Below are 27,982 nucleotides of genomic sequence, written 5' to 3'. Positions count from 1 at the left end.
GAGTGGAGGGGAGAGGAGGGGAGTGGAGAGGAGGGGAGAGGAGGGGAGAGGAGGGGAAAGGAGTGGAGTGGAGGGGAGAGGAGGGGAGTGGAGGGGAGAGGAGTGGAGTGGAAGCGACAGATGTGAACTAATGAGAAATGACAAAAATAAATAAAAACAAGAGGGGAAGAGGATGAAACCTGGAGTGGGAGGGAAATTACTCCAAGATCTGAAGAACTATTATTGGAATCTCCTATTCGACCTCAAATGCTGTTGGCCACTGTAATCATGAGCAGATGCCTGGGATATTCGCACTGAAGGCTAATTGAATGAGGCTACAAGGCAGTGCCGCATTGCGTATGGTGTTGCATTCACATCCGCATGCACCAGTAAACAAACTGCCCTCCCAGCTGCCCCAGCGCTGTGTCCTTGTGAGTAAGCCTGCTCTGTCATGATGCCCCCTTCAATAGCCCATTTTGCAGGCTGTGCAGTGGAAAACTGTCCTGAAGGGAAGGAGGGTGGCGGTTTGGGAGGTGGTGGGGAGGGCGGGGGGGGGGGGGGGGGGCGGGGGTCGCGCTGGGCAGAGGGAGCTTATTCGTGAAGTGACTAACTCCACCTCTCCGTGGCTGATTTGCAACAGATCTTTTCACTTGATGACTTCCTGCACTGGGAACAGAAAGGCCAAGTATTTGAAATGTGGTTTAAAAAGTACTTCCGCACACCCAAACATCTGGTGAGCAGCCCCAGGCTTAAACTGCCTTTTAAAAAAAAATGACAAATACCAATTCATAAAGCAGTTAGTGAACTGCAAACCCAAATTACAGAGTCCGGGACACACTCCTGCTCACTGAGTTCATCGCCACCATATTTTAAACCATCAAGAGATTCATTTCACACAATCACTTTGAAAACTCTTCACATTTACCAAAAAAATAAATTCCACATCTGGTTTATTTCTTAAAGATCATCAAACATTTGGTAGTATTTTTCACAAGATTACTTGGAGTCCATCTGGCCAAACTATCGTGTGTGTGTGGAGTCACACGTGGAGGCGCCCACAAATAAACCAACAATAACAATTTCTCGACCTCACTTTCCTCCTTCAAGTCACTGTAAAACCTTCCTCTTTGACCTTGGTCACCAGTCCTAATATCTCCTTATGTGGCTCGATGTCAAATTTTGTTTGATAACCCTCCTGTGAAATGCTTTGGGATGTTTTACTACATAAAGGCGCTATATAAATACAAGTTGTTGTTGTACAAAAGGCATAATAGTGCAGATGCTGGAAGTATGAAATATAAACAGAAAGTGCTCGAAATATTCAGGAGGCCTGTGCAATATAAGAACGTAAGAAATAGGAGCAGGAGTAGACCATATGGCCCCTCGAGCCTGCTCCACCATTTAATACGATTATGGCTGATCTGATCTTCAACTCAGGTCCACTTCCCTGCCCGCTGCCCATAACCCTTTATTCCCTTATCGGTTAAGAAACTGTCAATCTCTATCTTAAATATATTCAATGTCCCAGCTTCCACAGCTCTCTGAGGCAGCGAATTCCACAGATTTACAACCCTCTGAGAGAAGAAATTCCTCCTCATCTCTGTTTTAAATGGGCGGCCCCTTATTCTAAGATCATGCCCTCTAGTTCTAGTCTCCCCCGTCAGTGGAAACATTCTCTCTGCATCCACCTCGTCAAGCCCCCTCATAATCTTATACATTTCAATAAGATGATCTCTCTTTCTTCTGAATTCCAATGAGTAGAGGCCCAACCTACTCAACCTTTCCTCATAAGTCAACCCCCTCATCCCCGGAATCAACCTAGTGAACCTTCTCTGAACTGCCTCCAACTGCCTTAAATATGGAAACCAAAACTGCATGCAGTATTCTAGGTGTGGCCTCACCAATATCCTGTATAACTGTAGCAAGACTTTTCTGCTTTTATACTCCATCCCCTTTGCAATAAAGGCCAAGATTCCATTGGCCTTACTAATCACTTGCTGTACCTGCAGACTATCCTTTTGTGTTTCATGTGCCAGGACCGCCAGGTTCCGCTGTACTGCGGCACTTTGCAATCTTTCTCCATTTAAATAATAACTTGCTGTTTGATTTTTTTCTGCCGAAGTGCATGACCTCACACTTTCTAACATTATACTCCATCTGCCAAATGTTTGCCCACTCACTTAGCCTTTCTATGTCCTTTTGCAGGTTTTTTGTGTCCTCCTCATACATTGCTTTTCCTCCCATCTTTGTATCGTCAGCAAACTTGGCTACGTTACACTCGGTCCCTTCAGTCGTTAATATAGATTGTAAATAGTTGGGGTCCCAGCACTCTTCCCTGTGGCACCCCACTAGTTACTGGTTGCCAACCCGAGATTGAACCATTTATCCCGACTCTTTGTTTTCTGTTAGTTAGCCAATCCTCTATCCATGCTAATATATTACCCCCAACCCTGTGAACTTTTATCTTGTGCAGTAACCTTTTATGTGGCACCTTGTCAAATGCCTTCTGGAAGTCCAAATGCACCACATCCACTGGTTCCCCTTTATCAACCCTGTTCGTTACATCCTCAAAAAATTCCAGCAAATTTGTCAAACATGACTTCCCTTTCTTAAATCCATGCTGACTCTGCCTGACTGAATTATGCTTTTCCAAATGTTTCTTGAATAATAGACCCCAACATTTTCCCAATCACAGATGTTAGGTTAACTGGTCTATTGTTCCCTGTTTTTTGTCTGCCTCCTTTTTTAAATAGTGGCATTACATTTGCAGTTTTCCAATCTGCTGGGACCTCCCCAGAATCCAGGGAATTTTGGTAAATTACAACCAATGCATCCAATATCCCTACCATTACTTGTCTTAAGACCCTAGGATGCAAGTCATAAGGTCCAGGGGATTTATCCGCCTTTAGTCCCATTATCTTACTGAGTACCATCTCCTTAGTGATTGTGATTGTGTTAAGTTCCTCCCCCCCCATAGCCCCTTGACTATCCACTGTTGGGATATTTTTAGTATCCTCTACCGTAAAGACTGATACAAAATATTTGTTCAGAGTTTTTGCCATCTCCATGTTCCCCATTACTAATTCCCCGGTCTTGTCCTCTTAAGGGACCAATATTTACTTTAGCCACTCTTTTCCTTTTTATATACCTGTCGAAACTCTTGCAATCTGTTTTTATATTTTGTGCCAGTTTATACTCAAAGTTTATCTTCCCTTTGTTAATCATTTTTTTAGTCATTCTTTGCTGGCTTTTAAAAGCTTCCCAGTCTTCTGTCTTCCCACTAGTTTTGGCCACTTTGTATGTCCTTGTTTTTAATTGGATACTATCCTTTATTTCTTTAGTTAGCCACGGATGGCTATCTTTTCTTTTACACCCTTTCCTCCTTACTGGAATATATTTTTCTTGAGAGTTATGAAATAGCTCCTTAAATGTACACCACTGTTCATCAACCATCCTACACTTTAGTCTATTTTCCCAGTCCACTTTAGCAAACTCTGCCCTCATACCTTTGTAGTCTCCTTTATTTAAGCTTAGTACGCTGGTTTGAGATCCAACTTTCTCGCCCTCCATCTGAATTTGAAATTCAACCATGCTATGACCACTCATTCCAAGAGGATCCTTTACTAGGAGATTGTTTATTAATCCTGTCTTATTACACAGGACCAGATCTAAGATAGCCTGCCACCTGGTTGGTTCCGTTACATACTGCTCAAGGAACCCGTCCCTAATGCACTCTATGAACTCTTCCTCAAGGCTACCCTGACCAATTTGATTTGTCCAATCAATATGGAGGTTAAAATCGCCCATGGTTTTGCTGTTCACTTTTTACAAGCCCCCACTATTTCTTGGTTTATACTCCGACCAACAGAGTTGCTACTGTTAGGAGGCCTATAGATTATGCGCACCAGTGACTTTTTCCCCTTATTATTCCTTATTTCCACCCAACTGTTGAACCAATATCATTTCTCACTATTGCAGTGATTCCATCCTTTATTAACAGATGCTGCCTAGCCTGCTGAGTAACCCACCATTTTATGTTCATATTGTTGTAATTGTCGTTGTTGAGGTTGTGAGAGAGTGAGGCAGCAGGACCGTAAAAGCGAGACTGAACGCGTGGTAAAACCAGACTAGTTTAAGAGAAAGAGTGTGCGCGAGTACGAGAGAACTCGATGATCAGTGAGTACTATAGTGAGTGAGATTGTATGAGTGTGAGTACTATGGTGAGTGAGCGTGTGCAAGTGTGAATACTATGGTGAGTAAGTGTGTGTGAGGTGTGAATGCTATGGCGAGTGTGAGTGTGAGTACTATGGTGAGTGAGCATGTGTGAGTGTGGGTACTATGATGTGTGGTGTGGGAGTGTGTGAGTGTGACTACTATGGTGAGTGTGAGTAATATAGTGAGTGTGAGTGTGTGAGTGTGAGTACTATGTTGAGTGAGCGTGTATGAGTGTGAGTACTACAGTGAGTGAGCATGTGTGAGTGTGAGTACTACGGTGAGCGTGTATGAGTGTGAGTACTATGGTGAGTGAGTGTGTGTGTGAGTGTGAGTGTGAGTACTATGGTGTGTGAGTGTGTGTGAGTGTGAGTGCTATGGTGTGTGAGTGTGACTGCTATGGTATGTGAGTGTGAGTACTATGGTGAGTGTGAGTGTGTGGGTGTGAGTACTATGGTGAGTGAGTGTGTGTGTGAGTGTGAGTGTGAGTACTATGGTGTGTGAGTGTGTGTGAGTGTGAGTGCTATGGTGTGTGAGTGTGACTGCTATGGTGTGTGAGTGTGAGTACTATGGTGAGTGTGAGTGTGTGGGTGTGAGTACTATGGTGTGTGAGTGTGTGAGTGTGAGTACTATGGTGAGTGAGTGAGTGTGTAAGTGTGAGTACTATGGTGAGTGTGAGTGTGAGTACTTTGGTGAGTGTGAGTGTGTGAGTGTGAGTACTGTAGTGTGTGTGAGTGTGTGTGAGTACTATGGTAAGTGAGTGTGTGTGAGTGTGAGTGCTATGGTGAAAGAACGCGTATGAGTGTGAGTACTATGGTGAACGTGTATGGGTGTGAGTACTACGGTGAGTGAGCATGTGCGAGTGCGGCTAAACGTGAGGCCACTGCTCTTGGCAGTGCCACTTTTCCAGGCAATTACAACTACCCGTTGCCCTGTGAGTACTACGGTGAGTGTGAGTGTGTGAGTGTGAGTACTGCAGTGAGTGTGAGTGTGTGAGCGTGAGTGCTATGGTGAGTGAGTGTGTGAGAGTGTGAGTACTATGGTGAGTGAGTGTGTGTGAGTGTGAGTACTATGGTGAGCGTGTATGAGTGTGAGTACTATGGTGAGCAGAAAATACATACACAGTGTGTGCATTTATTCAGAAAGTGGAATTCACCATATTGGTGATAACAGTTTTCGGAATGCACCTACCCATTAAATCACAGCCCTGCAGCTCGAAGCGCATCCCGATTCCTGCAGGAGACCATCTTTCCGGATACACTCGAACGAATCGTGCAGGCACAGGATCGAACCGTCGGATCTCGGGAGTGTCATAGTTCATGTTCCCTTCAAACATCTGAGGAAGGGGAAGAAAGGCAGGTTAAGGAAAAATGACAGAAGAAGCACCATGGGTATGTATAGAACACAAGGGACACGACAGACTTGACTCCCCTATTGAATTATACAGAGCAATAGGTAGATTCTTGGGCTGTAATGAAATGAAGTCTTGCATTTCTATAGCATCTTTCACGACCTCAGAATGTCCTAAAGCACTTTACAACCAATACAACTGCTGCTCTTACATTACAGTGACTACATTTCAAAAATAGTTCATTGGCTGTAAAATGCCTTGGGGCAACCCGAGGACATAAAAGGTGCTGTATAAATGTACCCACACATAGGCCTTAGCTAGAAGTTGGAAATTAAGTCAAATAAAAACAAATTCAATAAATTATTAATTAAGCAAAGCCAGGCTAGCACTAGGCTTTTTACTCTCGTTCTCTGCTAATCAAAAATATCATTTTTAAATGTGAAGACTATTATGTTTCCTCCGACTTGGTTTTTAAGATAATTGGCAGAAGAACCAGAGGGGGGATAAGGATAATTTTTTTTTACTCAGCGGGTTATGATGATCTGGAATGCACTACCTGAAAGGATGGTGGAAGCAGATTCAATAGTAACTTTCAAAATGGAATTGAATAAATACTTGAAAAGGAAAAAACTGCTGTGGGGAAAGAGTGGGGCATGGGACTGACTGGGTAGGTCTACCAAAGAGCTGGCACAGGCACGATATGCTGAATGGCCTTCTTCTGTGCTGTATCATTCTATGATTGCATGCTAATACAGAAACGGGCTGCTAGAGAGCAGCTCAACTCAAAGACCCTTCAGCTCTGCCGGTTTGACCCTCTCCCCTCACCCATGATGCCTCAGTGGGTAAATGCAAGGATGCTCTTACGTTCCATGTCTGCTCTATGCTGAGTTAGTTTATCGCAGTTACCGTGAAGATCATTAATCTGACTTTGTTATCATCAGGCTAAGGCAAGGGGGGGGGAAAAAATCAGTTACGGTCCCCATTCCTACTTCTATCCAGTGACCCCAGCTAGAAAGTGCATTGGTGTCGGGTGAAGAGAGGGTCATGCTTAGCTGTGAAGGTGCCCGTGGTTGAATAATCTGGCAGGATTCAACTGTCCAGATGGAAAAAAGTCAGCTAAATTTACCACTTCCAATTCTATCCAGTGAGCCCAGCTGGAAAGTGGGTGGGCATCAGCTAAGGAGAGGATTGCGTTTAGGGGGCGGGGACCCCGTGATCCAATAGTCCACCAAAATTCACCATCTGGAAGACTCGCACATTAAAGTATTCATTCGTGTCAGATATTGGAAAACCTCTGGTGTCTATGGGACTAGCTACCTCCCCATAACTCCCTCTTCACAACTCAACCTCCCTCTCAGTGTGTCAGCACTTTCAGGAAAGCAAGAAAGATGATTGAAATTATTTTTTATGAGTGAATTTTGACACCACTGTGTCGGCCAATGAATTGGAGGGAGGGCAGTACTTATGGCAGGACTCACAGCAGTTTATTTTCCAGCAAACAGAGTCTATTTAACAGAGTCTTTACGAACTACAGCAAACAGAACTCCTGACTGAAACTACAGCTTAGTCTCCGTAAAAGCAGGATTATTTCTCCAATAAAATGCAGTGAGTGGAGAACAGTTACCCAATGCAAATTATGTGGGTAACATCAATCCCAGTCACTTACAGCAGTGCGGTCTCCAGGCGTGATTGACTGGGGAATTACCCAATCATCTCCATTCAGGCCGCGAATAGTGGTGTCACTGTATGCACCGGTTAACCTTATTGAGCACAAATATATTGCAAAAGTGTAAGAAAATGAAGAGGCTGTACCTTGTGCCGTGGTCCTCCTGATTCCTTCACAAATGTCCAGTTGACTCCGTTCATGCTGTAAGCCAATTTAAACTTCCGCACGAAAGCCTTGTTCTCCCCCCCTGTCCCACCATCCACCACCGATGCTCCTCGCGCCCCCTGGATGATAATGGCACTCACGGTCTTCGGGACGGGCAGGGCCACCTGGAGCCACTCCGTGCCCGGCGGAGGGTGAGGCTGCCGTGGGTACCAGCCGGAGCGGCTGGCAACGAGCCGGGCGCTGCCCGGTGACCAGTGGTAATCCCGCATAGAGGAGGCCATGATCTGCGAGTCAGGGATGAGTCCAGAGAGCATTCCCAGCATATCGGAGCAAGGCGCATCTGTTAGAAGAGAGGGAGTCAACATGTGACAATGGATACCTTTTACTGGAACTTAAGAAGCCTATGTGGTCTACACAGGCACGGCCAGATCAGGTAAACAGATCCAACTAATCTACAGTTCTAAATCACTTCTAATTATGTCCTACTGTCCTCACCCCTCACTCTCACCTCCTCCAGCCCTAAACCTTCCGAGATCTCTGCGCTCCTCCAATTCTAGCCTCTTGCACAGCCCCAATTTCCATTGCTTCACCATGGACAGCCGTGTTTTCAGCTTCCTAGGCTCTAAGCTCTGGAACTCTCTCCTTAAGCCTCTCCACCACTCTCTCCTCCTTTAAATTGGTCCTTAAAATTTCTTCGACCAAGCCTTTGGTTATCTGTCCTAATATTTCCTATGTTTCTCGGTGTCAAATTTTGTGAAGTATCTTGTTCCTTTTTATGACGATAAACTTGCTGTATAAATGCAAGTTCTTTCTTTCTTGGACAGGGACCCTGCTGAAGAGAACACGTGTGAATGCCGAGTGAGCGTAGGATCAGGTTTGGCAGTGAAGCCTTTCACAGCTGAAGTGGCATCTAATCTCAGGCGAGCGACGGCATTTGGATGAGGTACAATACCATAACCTCTGGAAGGAGTCAACATATTCGGGAGAGAAGGGGCAAGACAGGAAATAAAAATCATAGTCTATTTGCGATCTCGACTGAGGCACGACATCTCATTGCACATTCATTATGAATTAATGAGGAGCTAACTGACGCAGCGAAGGCTATTAACTCATCTTGATGTTTGCTTTCCTAGTTGAAAGGGGTTAGAAGGGGTTTGGCGAGGGGGGGGCGGGGGGTCAGGGGTTGGAGGGGGAGGCAGAGACCTACTTGTAATCTGACAGCCGTAGATCTCAAACCGCATCGATATTCCATTTGTCCAGACTTGAGGCCTAATTCGAACAAAGCGAGCCAGAACTGGTGGGGTCAGCGTGTTCAGGACCACCTCGTTACCATCCGTGTTGGCTGGAAATAACTAGGGAAAGAAAGAGATGAGTTAGTAGAAGTTAACATCAACATGGATTTGTTCGAAGCTGTTTCTCCACCTCCCTTAATCTCCCCTCTCCCAGTTCTAAATATAGTGCTGCCACTCTCAGCGAGAAACAATGCATGAAGCCAGCTTTTCAGCTCAAAAGTGATTGGGAGCTGAAACTTGGTCTGATTTTTCCCATCCTTTCCAAGGGCAGTGAATCCCAATCCCAATCGAGTCTCAGATGCTAATTGTAGACATGACCAGCTGACCCAGCACATGGTGCTCTCAATACTTTAAACATTCAAGTGCTGGTAACCTGTTGTTTGTGTAGTTATTACACCAACACTTAACCCGCTCAGGTCAATTTTTTCTCGCTGCTATTTTAAATAGGTTAACACTTCGATTAAAATGAAGGAACAAGGATTCGGGTATTAGGGTGTTAAGCATTTGGACAAACATCAACAAATGTAACTCCTACTCTTTAAATACAATGGTCTGGATTTTGCATTCAGAATGACAGTGAGGATAACAGCGCTCACCATTATTATGCAGGAAATTGAACAGCAACTTCTGGAGTACACAGTTAAATGCAGAAATTCTAAAGTTGCTGTCGGAGTGACTCTGCTCCTCCACAGGCTGCGCTATAAAAGTATCTCGCCAATAGACTCGGCATTGAAATTCATGTAAGGGTGTGAAGTTGCGATACTTACCACTAAACACAGCAGAATAAGGCTGGTGTTTTCAGGAGTAAGTGAATTTTTAATGGAGTGATCAATCATAATTATGGCCAAACAACCTCTATGGCCGTGAAAATTTAACTTTACAAGTGTGGAGTCTCATTCCTTCAGAATTTAATTAGTGCTGGAGATAAAATTAAAATAATTTTTTTACTCTTTATGTCTCTTTTATCTCTCTCTCTTAATCCCAGCTTTCGTTCCCAATCTGTATTTGTATAGTGTCTGTCTGCATATGTGTATATGCCTATATAAGTGTGCCTATATACATGTGGCTGTGTCTGTTTGTGTGTTCACGTGTTGTGTGCACATATATAATTACACATGTGTATGCATGTATGTGTGTGCATGTATGTATGCGTGTGTACCTGTATGTTATCTCAGCAGTCTCACTCTCGCTAACTAACATGGCAGCTCGGAGGCAGGATTGAATCCTTTGCCTTCACCACCTGGGCATTCGACACCACCTGGGAAAAGTGTTTAAAAGAAAATCGGCTGGGGAGTGACTCACAAACCGCTAACGAAACCCAAAGGGATTTTCCTTGTATTCATTTCAATAGGTGGAAAACCAGGCAGGTCCTGTTAACTGGCCTGCGAAACAAACAGGGAGCCAAAACAGGAGCAGCAATCAAATTTAAATGTTTGCTATGAAGAGGAAAAACAAGCTGTACAAATCCTGCAGGAGGGATAGTGAGAAGGGGCTCACTGGGAGCAATACCATAAACTGCAGAAACACATTATAAAGGTGGAATGGATGAATCGGATGGGCTGAACGGCCTTCCTCATTTGTAGCTATCTTGTGATCGGCTGATGCAGAACAGGGGATGGTGGATGTCGCATACTGTGGTGGAATAAGTCTGGACATGATTGCAACCCCTGATAATGGGCCTTAGTTTACTTCCCCCAGGGAACGACCAGCCAAGTCCATGAGCAGGCCGTGAAGGCCCTACTATCACTCTGGAGATATTTCATTTCACCTCATGTAACGTGTATGGGGATGTGTCCTGCCTGTCAAACCATGCCCGGTCAGTGTTCAGCATGCAATCTGGAAGAAGCAGGCCTACAGCCAATGTAGGTCGGCGAGCACAGGGGTGATGGGTGAACGGGACTTGGTGCGAGTTAGGATACGGACAGCAGAGTTTTGGATGACCTCAAGTTTACGGACGGTGGAAGGTGGGAGGCCAGCCAGGGTAGAATTGCAATTTTAACTGCTTACCCACTCTGCCTCAGTTACAATTCTACTTCTCCCACACCCCGCCCCCATCTAAAAATTAGGACCTCAGGATGACACTCGGGGGGTTACACCTGAGCGGCAAGTTAAAAACCTCCCGTTTAATCTTCAAGCACCGCTAAATATGAAACGGGTTTCCTGGCTGAAGGCCAGGGCACCAGTATCTTGATGAAATGTGCAGTGTGAATCCTATTTTGGCTGTCTTGAATTATGACTATGGGGGCGAAGCGAGGAAATTACATCCAGTGGTCCCAGTAAAAATAAAACTCCGCTCCGCTTTGAAGGAGCAGTTAAATTAGGCTGGATCCGAGCAGACTAGGCGAATATAAATGGGGTAATTATGCATTTGAATGCTGCTGGAACTGATGAATTTTACTTACAACTCTAACCTTTCCAACACAGTACCTCTGGGATGTAAAGAATTTGAGGAAATCTGGTGTAACATTCGTCTTATTCTAACTGGAGCAGGTCTGCAGTTACCCAGCAGCAGAGTTTTAGTGCGAGGAGATTTACTGACTTTATTATTTGTTTAAAATGTAACTAGAAGTTGAGGCTGTGGAATTTTCCATTAAAGGGGCCCGTGCCTCCATTCTACGCACATCAGCCTTGCTCAGGTTTTATCGCTTGTCCTTGGCCTCTGCTTTAATCCCACAAAGATCTGATAAATTTGATCATTGCCATTGTTTCTCTGTGCATGCTGAGTGATTGATTTCTGGTGCTGCTTTGATCTAAGCTCTGGAAGTATCTAGGAGGTAGAGTGGCGTTCAGTCAAATATTCAAATGGAGTTGGAGTGGGTTGGGCTGGGGGTTGCGGTCACCATAGGAAAGTCTATTTAAAGAGAATAGCAGCATTAGTTAACAAGAAAATATCTTGCCATTAATACCCTTATTAAAAAGGAAGTCTCACCACCAGGACCTGATTTAAAGAGTTGATCTCACCACCCGAACCCCCATTTAAAGGGACAATCTCACCATCCAGAACCCCCTTTAAAGGGGTCATAAGAACATAAGAACATAAGAAATAGGAACAGGAGTAGGCCCCTCGAGCCTGCTCCGCCATTCAATAAGATCATGGCTGATCTGATCATGGACTCAGCTACACTTCCCCGCCCACTCTCCATAACCCCTTATCCCCTTATTGTTTAAGAAACTGATCTTCTACCTCAACTCCACTTTCCTGCACTCTTGCCATATCCCTCGATTCCCTTAATATCTGTGTCTTGAATATACTTAATGACTGAGCCTCCACAGCCCTCTGGGGTAGAGAATTCCAAAGATTCACCATCCTCTGAGAGAAGAAATTTCTCCTCATCTCAGTTCTAAATGTCCGACCCCTTATTCTGAGACTGTGACCCCTGGCTTTAGACTCCCCAGCCAGGGGAAACATCCTCCCTGCATCCACCCTGTCAAGCCCTGTAATAATTTTGTATGTTTCAATTAGATCAATGAGATCACCTCTCATTCTTCTAAACTCTAGAGTATAAAGGCCTCGTCTACTCAATCTCTCCTCATAGGGCAATCCTCCCATCCCAGAAATCAGCGTGGTGAACCTTCATTGCATTCCCTCGATGGCAAGTATATCCTTCCTTCGGTAAGGAGACCAAAACTGTACATAGTACTCCAGGGGCTAAAAATTGGGTTGCTTAGCGCCACCCATTAGTGCCCGAGAGGGATGCTAACGGGTCGCTAAGCGCTTACCGGGGTAGCACCTTCCATGTGTGCCTCCCATGACCTTCAGTGGAGATGCAGCGGTGGCACTAACAGGTAGTGCTGCGCATCTAGTGCCACCCACTTGGTGACATCAGTGAATGTGCAACGCCCCTTTAGAGCCGCGATCGCGAACCTGAATGGTTTTGCCTGCCGTAGCACCTGGCGCTAATCCCGACAAGCAAAGTAAGCATCACAGAGAAGCTCCCCGGGGCGGTAATTCAACGGATAAGCAGGTGGGTGTTTAGAATGGATTGTATTCATATTCATTTAACTCTCTTAGCTGTTCAACACTGTTGCTAATGTAAACATTCTGCCCTTTCAGTTTTCCGGTAGTCCAGTTGATCTCCCCTTTAGGTGCTAGGATGCTGGTTTCCTAGCCCTCCAGCGATAGAGCCCCAAGAATCAGGGTTAGTGCCCTAAGAGAAATGTGGAATGCTTTCCTTTGTGCTCCACTCCCGTCTTGGGGCGCTAAAAATCAATATCCCAGTTGGAGGTGGTAAACATCGCCTGGCACTAAAGTTAGCGACCAGGCAGTGTCACCGCCTCAAACCGGGCTATACTGAATTTTTAACCCTCGGTGTGGCTTCACCAGGGCCCTATATAATTGCTGTAAGATATCTTGGAGCCGAAATTGCCTTCAACGGGAAATTGGGGAGGGCACTTTGAATTAACTGGAAATTTACCGCCCAGCGGGAGTCAGAAGGAATAGCCGGAAAATTGGGCTCTTTAACTCTGATACTGCCTCCCAGCACTTTGGAGCATTGTTTGAGGCGAAGTAGGGGCAGGTTTGCAAGGGAGCGGGGCGGTGCCCTTCACCACCGTGCTGACCATGTTGGGCCGACTCAGGAGTCGGCTGACAATTAAAATAAAATGGCGGCCGCGGCAGTGCGCCCTCCCCTTTAAGGACGGCCACTGGCAGCTTCCCGCCATGTGATGCTGTTGGGGGCACCAACTGGCAGTGGCCGCGCTCCTGCAGCGCAATTTCTACCACGGGGCGGTAAGGGGACGCCACCGGGCGGTAAGGGGCTCCTGTGGGGCGGTAAGGGGCTCCTGTGGGGCGGTAAGGGGACACCGCGGGGCGGTAAGGGGCTCCTGTGGGGCGGTAAGGGGACACTGCGGGGCGGTAAGGGGCTCCTGTGGGGCAGTAAGGGGACACAGCGGGGCGGTAAGGGGACACCGCGGGGCGGTAAGGGGCTCCTGTGGGGCGGTAAGGGGACACCGCGGGGCGGTAAGGGGACACTGCGGGGCGGTAAGGGGCCGCCGCGGGGCGGTAAGGGGACACTGCGGGGCGGTAAGGGGACACCACCGGGCGGTAAGGGGCTCCTGTGGGGCGGTAAGGGGACACAGCGGGGCGGTAAGGGGCTCCTGTGGGGCGGTAAGGGGACACCGCGGGGCGGTAAGGGGACACTGCAGGGCGGTAAGGGGACACCACCGGGCGGTAAGGGGACACTGCGGGGCGGTAAGGGGACACCGCGGGGCGGTAAGGGGACACCGCGGGGCGGTAAGGGGACACTGCGGGGCGGTAAGGGGACACCGCGGGGCGGTAAGGGGCCGCCGCGGGGCGGTAAGGGGACACTACGGGGCGGTAAGGGGACACCACCGGGCGGTAAGGGGCTCCTGTGGGGCGGTAAGGGGACACAGCGGGGCGGTAAGGGGCTACCACCGGGCGGTAAGGGGACGCCACCGGGCGGTAAGGGGACACCGCGGGGCGGTAAGGGGACACCGCGGGGTGGTAAGGGGACACCGCGGGGCGGTAAGGGGCTCCTGTGGGGCGGAAAGGGGACACAGCGGGGCGGTAAGGGGCTACCACCGGGCGGTAAGGGGACGCCACCGGGCGGTAAGGGGACACCGCGGGGCGGTAAGGGGACACCGCGGGGCGGTAAGGGGACACCGCGGGGCGGTAAGGGGACACCGCGGGGCGGTAAGGGGACACCGCGGGGCGGTAAGGGGCTGCCACCGGGCGGTAAGGGGACGCCACCGGGCGGTAAGGGGACACCGCGGGGCGGTAAGGGGACACCGCGGGGCGGTAAGGGGACACAGCGGGGCGGTAAGGGGACACCGCGGGGTGGTAAGGGGACACCGCGGGGCGGTAAGGGGACACTGCGGGGCGGTAAGGGGCCGCCGCGGGGCGGTAAGGGGACACTGCGGGGCGGTAAGGGGACACAGCGGGGCGGTAAGGGGCTCCTGTGGGGCGGTAAGGGGACACTGCGGGGCGGTAAGGGGACACCGCGGGGCGGTAAGGGGACACTGCGGGGCGGTAAGGGGACACTGCGGGGCGGTAAGGGGCTGCCACCGGGCGGTAAGGGGACACCGCGGGGCGGTAAGGGGACACCGCGGGGCGGTAAGGGGACACTGCGGGGCGGTAAGGGGCTCCTGTGGGGCGGTAAGGGGCTCCTGTGGGGCGGTAAGGGGACACTGTGGGGCGGTAAGGGGCTCCTGTGGGGCGGTAAGGGGCTCCTGTGGGGCGGTAAGGGGACACTGCGGGGCGGTAAGGGGCTCCTGTGGGGCGGTAAGGGGACACTGCGGGGCGGTAAGGGGACACTGCGGGGCGGTAAGGGGCTCCTGTGGGGCGGTAAGGGGCTCCTGTGGGGCGGTAAGGGGACACTGCGGGGCGGTAAGGGGACACTGCGGGGAGGTAAGGGGCTCCTGTGGGGCGGTAAGGGGCTCCTGTGGGGCGGTAAGGGGACACTGCGGGGCGGTAAGGGGCTCCTGTGGGGCGGTAAGGGGACACTGCGGGGCGGTAAGGGGACACTGCGGGGCGGTAAGGGGCTCCTGTGGGGCGGTAAGGGGCTCCTGTGGGGCGGTAAGGGGACACTGCGGGGCGGTAAGGGGACACTGTGGGGCGGTAAGGGGCTCCTGTGGGGCGGTAAGGGGACACTGCGGGCGGTAAGGGGACACTGCGGGGCGGTAAGGGGACACTGCGGGGCGGTAAGGGGACACTGTGGGGCGGTAAGGGGACACTGTGGGGCGGTAAGGGGACACTGCGGGGCGGTAAGGGGACACTGCGGGGCGGTAAGGGGACACTGTGGGGCGGTAAGGGGACACTGTGGGGCAGTAAGGGGACACTGCGGGGCGGTAAGGGGCTCCTGTGGGGCGGTAAGGGGACAACGCGGGGCGGTAAGGGGACACTGCGGGGCGGTAAGGGGCTCCTGTGGGGCGGTAAGGGGACACTGCGGGGCGGTAAGGGGACACTGCGGGGCGGTAAGGGGCTCCTGTGGGGCGGTAAGGGGCTCCTGTGGGGCGGTAAGGGGACACTGCGGGGCGGTAAGGGGACACTGCGGGGCGGTAAGGGGCTCCTGTGGGGCGGTAAGGGGCTCCTGTGGGGCGGTAAGGGGACACTGCGGGGCGGTAAGGGGCTCCTGTGGGGCGGTAAGGGGACACTGCGGGGCGGTAAGGGGACACTGCGGGGCGGTAAGGGGCTCCTGTGGGGCGGTAAGGGGCTCCTGTGGGGCGGTAAGGGGACACTGCGGGGCGGTAAGGGGCTCCTGTGGGGCGGTAAGGGGACACTGCGGGCGGTAAGGGGACACTGCGGGGCGGTAAGGGGACACTGCGGGGCGGTAAGGGGACACTGTGGGGCGGTAAGGGGACACTGTGGGGCGGTAAGGGGACACTGCGGGGCGGTAAGGGGACACTGCGGGGCGGTAAGGGGACACTGTGGGGCGGTAAGGGGACGCCGCGGGGCGGTAAGGGGCTCCTGTGGGGCGGTAAGGGGACACCGCGGGGCGGTAAGGGGCCGCCGCGGGCGGTAAGGGGCTCCTGTGGGGCGGTAAGGGGACACTGCGGGGCGGTAAGGGGACACTGTGGGGCAGTAAGGGGACACTGCGGGGCGGTAAGGGGCTCCTGTGGGGCGGTAAGGGGACACCGCGGGGCGGTAAGGGGACACTGCGGGGCGGTAAGGGGACACTGTGGGGCGGTAAGGGGACACAGCGGGGCGGTAAGGGGACACCGCGGGGCGGTAAGGGGACACCGCGGGGCGGTAAGGGGACACCGCGGGGCGGTAAGGGGACACCGCGGGGCGGTAAGGGGCTCCTGTGGGGCGGTAAGGGGACACCGCAGGGCGGTAAGGGGCCGCCGCGGGCCGGTAAGGGGCTCCTGTGGGGCGGTAAGGGGCTCCTGTGGGGCGGTAAGGGGCTCCTGTGGGGCAGTAAGGGGACACTGCGGGGCGGTAAGGGGACACCGCGGGGCGGTAAGGGGACACCGCGGGGCGGTAAGGGGACACCGCGGGGCGTAAGGGGACACCGCGGGGCGGTAAGGGGCTCCTGTGGGGCGGTAAGGGGACACCGCGGGGCGGTAAGGGGCCGCCGCGGGGCGGTAAGGGGCTCCTGTGGGGCGGTAAGGGGACACCGCGGGGCGGTAAGGGGCCGCCGCGGGCGGTAAGGGGCTCCTGTGGGGCGGTAAGGGGACACTGCGGGGCGGTAAGGGGACACTGCGGGGCGGTAAGGGGACACCGCGGGGCGGTAAGGGGCTCCTGTGGGGCGGTAAGGGGACACTGCGGGGCGGTAAGGGGCTGCCACCGGGCGGTAAGGGGACACTGTGGGGCGGTAAGGGGACACTGCGGGGCGGTAAGGGGCTGCCACCGGGCGGTAAGGGGACACCGCGGGGCGGTAAGGGGACACTGCAGGGCGGTAAGGGGCTGCCACCGGGCGGTAAGGGGACACCGCGGGGCGGTAAGGGGACACCGCGGGGCGGTAAGGGGCTCCTGTGGGGCAGTAAGGGGACACAGCGGGGCGGTAAGGGGACACTGCGGGGCGGTAAGGGGCTCCTGTGGGGCGGTAAGGGGCTCCTGTGGGGCGGTAAGGGGACACTGCGGGGCGGTAAGGGGCTCCTGTGGGGCGGTAAGGGGCTCCTGTGGGGCGGTAAGGGGACACTGCGGGGCGGTAAGGGGCTCCTGTGGGGCGGTAAGGGGACACTGCGGGGCGGTAAGGGGACACTGCGGGGCGGTAAGGGGCTCCTGTGGGGCGGTAAGGGGCTCCTGTGGGGCGGTAAGGGGACACTGCGGGCGGTAAGGGGACACTGCGGGGCGGTAAGGGGACACTGCGGGGCGGTAAGGGGACACTGTGGGGCGGTAAGGGGACACTGCGGGGCGGTAAGGGGACACTGCGGGGCGGAAAGGGGACACTGCGGGGCGGTAAGGGGACACTGCGGGGCGGTAAGGGGCTCCTGTGGGGCGGTAAGGGTACACCGCGGGGCGGTAAGGGGACACTGCGGGGCGGTAAGGGGACACTGTGGGGCGGTAAGGGGACACTGCGGGGCGGTAAGGGGCTCCTGTGGGGCGGTAAGGGGCTCCTGTGGGGCAGTAAGGGGACACTGCGGGGCGGTAAGGGGACACCGCGGGGCGGTAAGGGGACACTGCGGGGCGGTAAGGGGCTCCTGTGGGGCGGTAAGGGGCTCCTGTGGGGCGGTAAGGGGCTCCTGTGGGGCGGTAAGGGGACACTGCGGGGCGGTAAGGGGCTCCTGTGGGGCGGTAAGGGGACACTGCGGGGCGGTAATGGGCTCCTGTGGGGCGGTAAGGGGACACTGCGGGGCGGTAAGGGGCTCCTGTGGGGCGGTAAGGGGCTCCTGTGGGGCGGTAAGGGGCTCCTGTGGGGCGGTAAGGGGCTCCTGTGGGGCGGTAAGGGGACACTGCGGGGCGGTAAGGGGCTCCTGTGGGGCGGTAAGGGGACACTGCGGGGCGGTAAGGGGCTCCTGTGGGGCGGTAAGGGGACACTGTGGGGGGTTAAGGGGCTCCTGTGGGGCGGTAAGGGGACACTGTGGGGCGGTAAGGGGACACTGTGGGGCGGTAAGGGGACACCGCGGGGCGGTAAGGGGACACCGCGGGGCGGTAAGGGGACACTGCGGGGCGGTAAGGGGCTCCTGTGGGGCGGTAAGGGGACACTGCGGGGCGGTAAGGGGACACCGCGGGGCGGTAAGGGGACACCGCGGGGCGGTAAGGGGCTCCTGTGGGGCAGTAAGGGGACACTGCGGGGCGGTAAGGGACTCCTGTGGGGCGGTAAGGGGACACCGCGGGGCGGTAAGGGGACACCGCGGGGCGGTAAGGGGCTCCTGTGGGGCAGTAAGGGGACACTGCGGGGCGATAAGCGGCTCCTGTGGGGCGGTAAGGGGACACTGCGGGGCGATAAGGGGCTCCTGTGGGGCGGTAAGGGGACACTGCGGGGCGGTAAGGGGACACCGCGGGGCGGTAAGGGGCTCCTGTGGGGCAGTAAGGGGACACTGCGGGGCGGTAAGGGGCTCCTGTGGGGCAGTAAGGGGCTCCTGTGGGGCGGTAAGGGGCTCCTGTGGGGCAGTAAGGGGCTCCTGTGGGGCGGTAAGGGGCTCCTGTGGGGCAGTAAGGGGACACTGCGGGGCGGTAAGGGGCTCCTGTGGGGCGGTAAGGGGCTCCTGTGGGGCAGTAAGGGGACACTGCGGGGCGATAAGGGGCTCCTGTGGGGCGGTAAGGGGACACTGCGGGGCGGTAAGGGGCTCCTGTGGGGCGGTAAGGGGACACTGCGGGGCGATAAGGGGCTCCTGTGGGGCAGTAAGGGGACACTGCGGGGCGATAAGGGGCTCCTGTGGGGCGGTAAGGGGACACCGCGGGGCGGTAAGGGGCTCCTGTGGGGCGGTAAGGGGACACTGCGGGGCGATAAGGGGCTCCTGTGGGGCGGTAAGGGGACACCGCGGGGCGGTAAGGGGCTCCTGTGGGGCGGTAAGGGGACACTGCGGGGCGGTAAGGGGCTGCCGCGGGGCGGTAAGGGGACACTGCGGGGCGGTAAGGGGACACCGCGGGGCGGTAAGGGGACACTGCGGGGCGGTAAGGGGCTCCTGTGGGGCAGTAAGGGGACACTGCGGGGCGGTAAGGGGCTCCTGTGGGGCGGAAAGGGGACACCGCAGAAACCCACTCCCGCCCCCCCGGCTCAGGGGCAATTAGGGATGAGTCGGCCCTGCCACCTGCCCCCGGGCGGAAAGGCCTTATTGCCCTGTTAGATCAGTAACTGGCCTTAATGAAGGGTGCAATTTCTAGCCCCTTTACACTTATACTCAAATGCTCTTGTAATGAAGGCCAACATCCAGACCCCAAGCCATTGGATAAAATATTATGATCTTTTAGTGATCCATTTGAGTGGAGAGGGGGATGAGAGGGCAAGGATAGAATATTTCATTTTCGGAAACTGGCTAAGGAAGGTACATTTCCTCTGTTTAGATTCCTGAATTTATATTTTGCAAGACAAGAGTTTTCAAGTGATGATTCAGCGATGCCTATCCTTTTAAATCCCATAATATTTTAGTGCCTCTGACGCTTGTCTAGCCTGAACAAGTCTAAATACAGTATATGCTATTAATTCGGCTCCATGGAATTGTTGGATGAAGTTTTCTACAGGGATCTATTTATCAAGAGCACCTGCTACAGCCAAGCGATGTCAATGAAAGCTGTGTCCTGAAGGAAACCTTAGTGCCTCATGTACAGAAGGTCCCTAGTTACCTGTGTTATTTCCATAAAACATCGTAAAGTGGCGCCAGAAAGCTTATTCGGCATCTAGCCTGATTCTTTCTTCAGGGTCTTGTTCAAAGGAATGTTTCGATTGGCTGTGTACTTATTTTATTTCTAAGAAATCATCTTCTTATTCCACAACGAAAGCATTGCACCCCTCCCTAATTCACAGCTGGCTCAATCCAATTTAGCTCAGCTAATTTCCTTACAAACCTCTTGGTCTCTCTCTTCCAATTCCATCCCACTTACTGCAGTCCAAATAAGTTGTGTCTACTAAACATGACCTATTTTAAAAAAAATCAGGGTTGAGAAATGTTGGCAAGTTTGAGAAGGCAGAGCCCAAATCAAACATTCCAACGTGAACAAGAGGAAACATTTACATTTATATCGCACATTATCAATTCTCTCTCAAGTGCTTCAAGTCCAATTCATTTCTTAAAGGACTGCTGTTATACAGGCAAACATGGCCGCCATTTTTCAATGTCAAGATACAGGTATAGTACCGCTACCAACCCTCCTGGATTGGCCTGGAGTCTCCAGGAATTAAAAACTAATCTCTAGGACACTGCTGCGAGTAAAAATCCAGGAGAAAAATCACAGGGTCATAAAAAAAAATTGTCTGCACCCACCCTCCCTCCACCCCAGCATTCCTGGTGCAGACACTTACATTTCAAGGTCCCATGGTTCTCTTGGGACTGCAAGGCAAAAATAGAAGTGATGAGCAGCAAGGATGGAGATGTTTCCCAGAGGGTTCCCAATGCCCAGCAAATGTCCTCAAAATTCTTGCGCCTGATAAAAGCAGGCGCACAGTCTACTTTTACAGGCGTAAGAGTTTTAAAATATACAAAACATAATTAAATTAAATTAAAAAACACATTTTATTGTTAAAAACCCTGCCCACTATGGTAAGTTTATTTTAAACCACAATTTAAAAAACGTTTTTAAAAAATCTGAATTTTTATTTTCTCTAACATTTATTAACTTTAATTTTAATGTGATGTTTGTTTTTCATTTTTTATTATGGTGTATAGAGTGTTTTTTTCCCCTCATTAATAACAATGAGAACTTATAGATACGGAGTACTCATTGCTATTAATGAGAAAGCTGTGGAATACAGTACCTGATTGGTTGAGCAGTCACACGTGACTGCATCTTCTGTGTGGGAACCTGGAGGACGGAAGCGTACTTCGCAGCGCGGGAAGAGAAGGCCTCCCCAATGGTATCACAGGCTCCTCCCGGACCACCAGGTAATTTCGTAAAAATTCTCCAGTCGGTGGCGTTTGTCCGAAAGAAGCCTCCGACTGGAATTTCAGGGCCAGCGTATTTTTCATTTTCTTGAACACTTTCATTTATTTGTTGTAAAAAATATCAGAGATTGGGGGAAAAGGGCTGTTTGACTGACAGTCAAGATTCGTACAATCGGGTATCAAAGAGTCTGTTCGCTTCCCAATTGGCCGTGAGAAGGCTGTACGCCTGGAGGATGGGCCAATGGCGGGAGTGTGGGGGCGGGGCAGTTCGAGGCTGAAGGTCATATGATGAAACCTCCAGGAATACATCCAACCAGAGTTGACAACCCTGTGTCTCAGCTATTGGTAACATTAGTTGTACACAGTGCATTGAGAGACCAGACACATTCATGAGGAGGAGGGAAGGACAGAGGGGGCTGATCATCTGTCAAGACACTCCCCCACCCCCACAAATCACCAGTGGGTGGAATCAGGAACATTCTGTCTGACCAGTGGCATAAATCAACAGTGGAGTCTGTTCATCATACAGGTTACTAGAGATCATTTATGGGCTCTTTAGTTTCCCTGTTTAAACCATTGCAGCTCTCTCCGTTCAATTTAATTGTGATGAATGGAAAACTGCTTTACCAATACATTTTAATGCCCTCTTTATGATACGGCAGTACATTGGAATTCTATTCTCGAATCAGTGTAAATACAGAATTAACAAGCCTCAAAGCGACATGGGGATTAGAAGCATTTCCTCTCTCACCCTGCAGAGTAACAGATGTAAGTGGAAGAGACTCCCAGAATTAGTCTTGATTGATTAATTCTGTCACGTATGAGCTGGGCTCCCTCACTTCCCCCCACCTCCAATGGATAGCTGAGTCACCCAGGCCAGAGAGGATTTAGGGTTGAGTTTGGTGATCTGTGTAGGGGGTGCTATCGTTATCATTATTAATACTTCTGGGCTAGGGATGGGAGAGTCATCCAGGATTCCACACCTGATTGCTACCGAGAGGTCACTGTTGGAAGTGTGCGCAAGATGGTGTTAGCCACTAGTTAGAAACTGGTTTGGCTATGGTGCCCCTCCCCTCCACACAGTGGAATACTCACCATCAAGGGTCACACTCGAATAATGATTACTTGATAAGTTACTACACCCTTGACCTGCATCACAGCCAGTAGTCAATGCCTCAAGGAGGCTCATAGTGCTCAAGAAACTCAAGTAACTAAACTGGACAGTAGGTTCTCAATGATCAAGGGACTGCACTACTGAACACAGTGGGCATTAGGTAGGAAAATATATATTTTTAATGAGGCTCCAGATCAAGAAACAAGGAATAGGAACCAGAAAGGCTGGTAGCACAGGTAGCAACCATCAGGTTCAAAATCCCTCTCCAAGATGCACTTTTACACAAACGCTTGTGAGTGACTTTGGTCAGTTTCTAGCCAGGTCACTACAGGGAGCTGCAGGAAGTGTTTTATACTCAAGGTGATGATGGTTCTTGTACAGTCTTTTCCTTCAACGGCATTCCTGCATCTCTTCAGCCAAGAATTCAATTAACTCTGAGGATTGCTTCAGAAGAGTAAGCAAGATATCACTTCTATTTTAATAGCCCCTTATCGCATATGAAACATATCAAAGACCTTCACATGATGAACTACTTCCAAGTGCATTGACTGATGCTACATAGGCAAATGCAGCAACTATTCTGTGCCAACACCATCCCATGAACACCAATGAGATGAATGATCAGTCAATCTGTTTTTGGTGGTCATGGTTACGGAAGGAATATTCATCAGATCTTTGAATAGTGGCACAAGGAAGATAAGGCCTTTGTTTCTTTTCTCATTCTTTCTTTATCTTAAACTTGTTTTCTCTCATTCTTACAAAAGTAAAATACTGCGGATGCTGGAATCTGGAATATAAAAAAAAATCTGGAACTCTCAGTGGGTCAGGCAGCATCTGTGGAGAGGAAGCAGAGTTAATGTTTCGGGTCGATGACCCTGCATCAGAATTGGTCAGTTCTGATGAAGGGGTCATTGACCCGTAACATTAACTCTGCTTCCTCTTCACAGATGCTGCCTGACCTGCTGAGATTTTCAGCATTTTCTGTTTTTATTTCTCTCATTCTTTTTTGCCCTACCCCCATTATCAAGAATCTGTCTCGATTGTTGATATCAGGATGTAATGTAAGGGCTGATTGTGGTATGATTGGTCAGTAGGTATTGATGTCACCAGTGAATGGCTCTAGGGAGGTCACTTGTGTGAAGTGAATATTCCCTCAACCAACATCGCTAAAACAGATTATCTGGTCATTATCACGTTTCTGTTTGTGGGACCTTGCTGTGCACAAATTGGCTGCCGCGTTTCCTACATTACAACACTGACTACACTTAACAAGTTGTTTGTTAGCTGTAAAGCACTTTGGGACGTCCTGAGGTCATGAAAGACGCTACATAAATGCAAGTCTTTCTTCACTTTTACTTGCAGTTGGTGGTTGCTGTTTCATTTCTCCAAAGTCTCATTTGACATAATGTTGTGAAGCTGTCTCTCCAGCTGACAACTGCACATCAACAATGAAGTAGGGTTCCCTTGGAGACCCACAGAAAGTGCTGCTCTAAGTAATTACCCAGCTGCCACCACCTGATCGTTATTTCATGGAGCCTGGAGCAGACCCCCTCCCCCACCCTCTCTCCCACCCCCAACCCTCGCCCCTCTTCCACCATCCACCGCAACTTGCCAAGACTCACCACAAACTCCCGGCCTACTGCTGAATTCCCTCAAGTATCCTGACACTGCGCTGATCCTTGAGCCTCCCAGAAAATAATAGTAGGGTAAGTGAGAGAGTGGCATGTTGACAGGATTAATGCTATTAATAGAAATTTGAGAGAAGAAGCAAAGCAAGTACTAAATTTCACATTCCTCAAACTATTTACTGAGCTATATTTGTGAAAGAAATCCACCTTGTCTAGACAAAAGATCAGCAGCACAAGCTTCTAATTCCTTCTCTTGCTGTTGTGTTTTGATGCTTGTAATTTAACCTGGGACCCTTCATACCCAAGGAAAAGTCTCACCATCAGCATTGAACTCAAAAAGCAAATCGTTGAAAAGAATTCTAACAAACTTCTCACTTCCTTTTATCTATTTATCTTGAATTTAAAAAAAATTATTTTTGTTTCAGTGATGAATGCTCATTGCAGGAATTGGATAATAATTCCTGGCCCTAATGGAACAAGAGAGCTGGATTACCATCAGTAGAGATACAGTCAGTAACAGAAAGCATTGTGGAGGGGTTACTGAGTGACAGTGTGAGGGAGCTGGATTATCATTAGTAGAGATACAGTCAGTAACACAGGGTGCTGGGAGAAGGTAACTGAGTGACAGTGAGGGAACTGGACTAACATCAATAAAGATACAATCAGCAACACAGGGCACTGGGGGAAGGGATTACTGAGTGACAGTCTGAGAGACTACATGTACTGTAATGTATTTGCTTCATGGTTTCTTTGCTTAAGAATTCATAGCAACAGATTGCTATTATTAACTCATTAGTTTATTAACAAAGATTTAACAATCACACTACACATTACCAGCTCATCCACTAGACTCACAACTGCATACCTCATTGTGGATGACCTAGTCTCAACTGACAGAGGTTTTATTGAGTCTTGTGAACATCACGTGACTGACTAAATCATCATCATCATAGGCAGTCCCTCGGAATCGAGGAAGACTTGCTTCCACTCCTGAAGTGAGTTCTTTGGTGGCTGAACAGTCCAATATGAGAGCCACAGACTCTGTCACAGGAGGGACAGACAGTAGTTGAGGGAAGGGTTGGGTGGGACTGGTTTGCCACACGCTCCTTCCGCTGTCTGTGCTTGACCTCTGCCCGCTCTCGGCATTGAGACTCGAAGTGCTCAACACCCTCCCAGATGCACTTTCTCCACTTAGGGCGGACTTTGACCAGGGACTCCCAAGTATCAGTGGTGATGTCGCACTTTATCAGGGAGGCTTTGAGGGTGTCCTTGTAACGTTTCCGCTGCCCACCTTTGGTTCGTTTGCCATGAAGGAGCTCCGCATAGAGCACTTGCTTTGGGAATCTCGTGTCTGGCATGCGAACTATGTGGCCTGCCCAGCGAAGCTGATCGAGTGTGGTCAGCGCTTCAATGCTGGGGATGTTAGCCTGGACGAGGACACTGATGTTGGTATGCCTGTCCTCCCAGGGGATTTGCAGGATCTTGCGGAGACATCGTTGGTGATACATCTCCAGTGACTTGAGGCGCCTCTGAGCCATATAGGAGGGCGGGTATTACTACAGCACTGTAGACCATGAGCTTGGTGGTAAATTTGAGGGTCTGGTTTTCGAACACACTTTTCCTCAGGCGGCCGAAGGGTGAACTGGCGCACTGGAGGCAGTGTTGAATCTCCGCATCAATGTCTGCCTTTGTTGACAAGAGGCTCCAGAGGTATGGGAAATGGTCCACGTTGTCGAGGGCCGCGCCATGGATCTTGATGACTGGAAGGCAGTGCTGTGCGGCAAGGACAGGCTAGTGGAGGACCTTTGTCTTATTAATGTTTAGCGTAAGGCCCATGCTTTCATATGCTTCGGTGAATACATCGACTATATCCTGGAGTTCAGCCTCAGAATGTGCGCAGATGCAGGCGTCGTCCGTGTACTGTAGCTCAATGACAGAGGTTGGGGTGATCTTGGACCTGGCCTGGAGGCGGCGTAGGTGAAACAGCTTCCCACTGGTTCTGTAGTTTAGTTCCACTCCAGCGGGGAGCTTGTTGACTGTGAGGTGGAGCATGGCAGCGGGGAAGATTGAGAAGAGGGTTGGAACGATGACGCAGCCCTGTTTGACCCCGGTCCGGACGTGGATTGGGTCTGTAATGGATCCGTTGGTAAGGATCACGGCCTGCATGCCGTCGTGGAGCAGGCGAAGGATATTGACAAACTTTTAGGGGCATCCGAAACGGAGGAGGATGCTCCATAGACCCTCATGGTTGACAGTGTCGAAGGCCTTTGTAAGGTCACAGAAGGTCATGTAAAAGGGCTGGTGCTGCTCCCTGCATTTTTCTTGCAGTTGTCGCGCTGCAAAGATCATGTCCATTATGTCCCGTAGGGGACGAAATCCGCACTGTGACTCCGGGAAAAACTCCTCGGCCACAGGGAGAAGACGGTTGAGGTGAACTCTGGCGACAACTTTCCCAGTGGCTGACAGCAGGGAGATTCCCCTGTAATTGCCGCAGTCGGACTTGACCCTTTTTTTAAAGATGTCATGATCACTGCATCTCTGAGATCTCCCGGCATGCTCTCCTCCCTCCAGATGAGAGAGATGAGGTCATGTATCTGCGCCAACAGCGCCTCTCCGCAATGCTTTAGCAAATCAGCAGGGATTCCATTCGCTTCTGTAGTCTTGTTGTTCTTGAGCTGCTTTATGGCTTTTCCTACCTTTTGCAACATTGAGGTTTCACTGAGGTGGTGGCGGGTCGCATGCTGTGGGATGGAGTCGAGATCACTCGAGTCAAAGGCTGAGTCTCGATTGAGGAGATCTTCGAAGTGCTCCTTCCAACGGGCCCTGACAGTCTTGGTGTCCTTGATGAGTCTTTCCCTGTTCTTGGCCAGGAGTGGGGTGGGGTCTTGAGAGTTTTGACCGTAAGTGGCCTTGACTGCGATGAAGAGTTCTCGCATATCGTGGCTGTCGGCCAATTGTTGTACCTCCTGTGCTTTCTCCATCCACCACCTATTCTTTAGGTCCCGGGTTTTTTGTTGGACCTCAGCCTTGAGCCATCTGTAATGTTGCTTTGCTGCTCTCGAGTTGGGTTGTTGCTTGAGGCTCAGAAACGCTCTGCGCTTGCGATTTATTTGTTCTTGGATCTCCTGATCAGTTTCATCAAACCAGTCCTGGTGTTTTCTGGTTGAGTGACCAAGTGTCTCTTCACAGGCACTGATTATGGAGGCCTGGAGGGCAGACCATGCATTGTGGGCATTCAGCATCTCAGGGTCATCAAGGCACGCCAGGTTAACTGTGAGGCGCTGGCTGTATAGGGCTCTCTTAGCTGGGTCTTTAAGTGCCCCGGCATTGACTTTTTTGCGGCACTGCTTCTGCTGTCCCCTCTGCTTTGGGGCTATGTTAATGTCGATGATGGATCGGATTAGGCGGTGGTCTGTCCAGCAGTCGTCAGCTCCTGTCATGGCGCGGGTGATGCGCACATCCTTGCGATCCCTGGCTCGGACGATGACATAGTCAAGCAGGTGCCAGTGTTTGGAGCGAGGGTGTTGCCACGATGCCTTGTATTTGTCTCTCTGGCGGAAGAGGGTGTTGGTGATTTTGTCAGGAGTAGGGTACCGCTCGAGTTTACTTCCCTACCCTCTCTCTACCAATCGCGCCTCCCCAGAGGGCTATGTCTTTGCCGACCCTGGCATTGAAGTCATCCAGGAGGATCAATTTGTCACCCGCGGGGTCACGGGACATGGATGTTTCGAGGTTGGAATAAAAACCCTCTTTGGTCTCATCCGTTGCATCGAGTGTTGGGGTGTACGCACTGATGACTGTGGTGCATTGGTTCTGGGATAGGGTGAGTCGGAGAGTCATGAGGCGTTCGTTAACCCCGCAGGGGGAGTCTTTGAGGCGGTCGACCAGCTCATTTTTGATGGTGAAGCCGACTACGTGAAGGCGGTGTTCTTCCTCTGGTTTTCCATTCCAGAAAAAGGTGTAACCTCCACCTTGTTCTTTGAGCTGGCCTTCCCCTGCCCGCCGGGTCTCGCTTAGGGTAGCGATGTCGATGTCAATGCATCTAAGTTCCCGGGCGACTATGCTGTTGCGGCGTTCCAGCCGGTTGCTGCTGGAGTTGTCCATGAGGGTCCTGATATTCATGTTAATGAA

The 27,982-nt window shown here is 51.3% G+C and overlaps 1 protein-coding gene across 2 annotated transcripts in view; it reads right to left on the bottom strand.

Moving 5' to 3' along the window:
• LOC139260070 (neuropilin-2-like) overlaps positions 1-27,982 on the bottom strand; it is a 186,957-nt gene that overhangs the window by 76,900 nt on the left and 82,075 nt on the right. For both annotated transcript variants that reach the window (XM_070876200.1, XM_070876201.1), the window contains exons 8-10: positions 8,581-8,725; positions 7,355-7,713; positions 5,383-5,527 (exon numbers count right to left, since the gene is read on the bottom strand). In XM_070876200.1, the coding sequence (XP_070732301.1) occupies positions 5,383-5,527; positions 7,355-7,713; positions 8,581-8,725 (649 nt within the window). The remainder of the gene's footprint in view (positions 1-5,382; positions 5,528-7,354; positions 7,714-8,580; positions 8,726-27,982) is intronic.

Source organism: Pristiophorus japonicus, chromosome 3 (assembly GCF_044704955.1).
Source record: "Pristiophorus japonicus isolate sPriJap1 chromosome 3, sPriJap1.hap1, whole genome shotgun sequence".
In the NCBI taxonomy this organism is placed as follows: Eukaryota; Metazoa; Chordata; class Chondrichthyes; family Pristiophoridae; genus Pristiophorus; species Pristiophorus japonicus.
Note: the sequence above shows the minus strand (reverse complement) of the source record. Positions and strands in the feature narration are given on the sequence as shown.